This window comes from Gekko japonicus, unplaced genomic scaffold (genome assembly GCF_001447785.1).
Source record: "Gekko japonicus isolate JY-2015 unplaced genomic scaffold, Gekko_japonicus_V1.1 scaffold1159, whole genome shotgun sequence".
In the NCBI taxonomy this organism is placed as follows: Eukaryota; Metazoa; Chordata; class Lepidosauria; order Squamata; family Gekkonidae; genus Gekko; species Gekko japonicus.
Window position 1 is genome coordinate 587,403 of NW_015160245.1, and position 1,635 is coordinate 589,037.

The following is a 1,635-nucleotide window of genomic DNA, read 5'->3' on the forward strand; positions in this document are numbered from 1 at the left end:
TACAGGTCACTTCATTAGGGTAAACAACTCCCACAAACTTTCCCGCTGTTGAATACATTATGTAAGGTAACATCCTGTTTCCTAACAAACAACATTTAACTCTGCAATGACTGAAGTGTAAGCAACTTGTTAGGTATTCTTAATTTTAAAGTAAATCAGCAGAGTATTAAAGAGGCAGAGTCCATGGTGTGTTTAAATGAATAAAAGTTTACTACAACCTAACATGGGGAAAAGGTACACGGGATGTAAAATAACAAAGAGCTAATATGCCTACATCCTTACAGCCTAATATTCCTACATCCTTACAGCTAGACAGAACATGGCAGAAAAACAATGGAGACTAACTTCTTCTTGCTCAGGACAAAGAGCCATAAAATGCTAATACTTGGCACTCTAGTCTCCAGTCAGAACAACAAACTAGATCTGAAGTTACCAGGCTTTCTAGCTCTCTAAACAGATTGTATACAAACAAACATGTGACTTAACAAACATAATTAACCCAGTAAATACTGAAAAGTGTTTTAACTTGTAACACCCAACACAACTTGAAACTCCAACACTCCTCCCCCCCCTGTAGATCTTCCACTACCAGTCGGAGGCCTACCCGGCCAGGGAGGGCACCTTCCGCGACCGTGTCTCCTGGGCGGGAGACGTGGCCAAGCACGACGCGTCCATCGCGATCGCCAGCCCGACGATGGACGACAACGGGACGTTCACCTGCTCCGTGAAGAACCCCCCTGACGTGCAGCACAACCTCCCCCAGACGCTGCTCACCGTCACCCAGCGAGGTAACTGCCGCGCTCCGGGAGACAGGCGGGGCTTTGTCCAGCGGCCCCTGGCCGCCTCCCTCACCACAGGCAGGAGGCAGGGGCCGGATCCGCTCACTCCGCCGGGGTACAGAAACGAAGCGGGGGCCTGTGAGCTCCCCCCCCCGCCCGGGCCTGTGCTTGTCAGGCAGCCGGGATGCGCCCTTCTCCTCCTCCTCCTCTCCCTGGAGACCCTGGTTGTCTGTGCTGGGGCGGGACCCCTTCCTCCTCCTCCTCTCCCTCTCTTGGGCGGGGCTCTCTGCGCCTTTGCCGGCGGCTGCCTGGACTGGGCCTCTTTCCGCAGGGGCCTCCTTCCAGCTGACGGTGGCCGGCCTGCTCTCCCTGCTGGTCTTCCTCCCGGCGGCCCTTGTCGTGCTTCTGCTGCTGGTCAGGATGGGCCGCAAGTCTGGGGCCCTCAGCCGCGGGAAGAAGCTTCCCAACAAGAAGTCCTCCATCGAAGTCGTGGACGAGTAAGATGAGAGCCGGGGGCTGGTGGTGGTGGTGGTGGGGGCTCCGGGTGTCAGGGAATGTATTGCTTGGGGGGGCTCTTTGATTAAAATGACGGCAGCTCTTTGCAGCAAAACAAGTGTGCGTCCTGTGGAGCCCTCGCAAAGGAAACAGAACTTCCAGCCTCTTAGGGACTTTGTGCACAAAACCAAGCCAGGCTGGCTGTCAGAAACCCATGGCCCTCTGGCTGCCTCTCCCCCCCCCCCCCCCCGTGCCCGCCCTCTGAGGCCTCTCTGTTGGGTAATAGTGAGATATTGAAAAAATTGTATTTAGCAGAGATAAGATAGTCCAGCAGTCCCGGAATAAAATAATTCAGACTCAG

At 54.3% G+C, this 1,635-nt stretch overlaps 1 protein-coding gene across 1 annotated transcript in view; it reads left to right on the plus strand.

Moving 5' to 3' along the window:
• The first annotated feature begins 565 nt into the window (after positions 1 to 565).
• Positions 566 to 1,635, plus strand: part of MPZL3 (myelin protein zero like 3) — a 4,722-nt gene continuing 3,652 nt past the window's right edge. The window contains exons 1-2 of the mRNA XM_015413741.1: positions 566 to 788; positions 1,111 to 1,276. Coding sequence (XP_015269227.1) covers positions 695 to 788; positions 1,111 to 1,276 — 260 coding nt within the window. The 5' untranslated portion in view covers positions 566 to 694. The remainder of the gene's footprint in view (positions 789 to 1,110; positions 1,277 to 1,635) is intronic.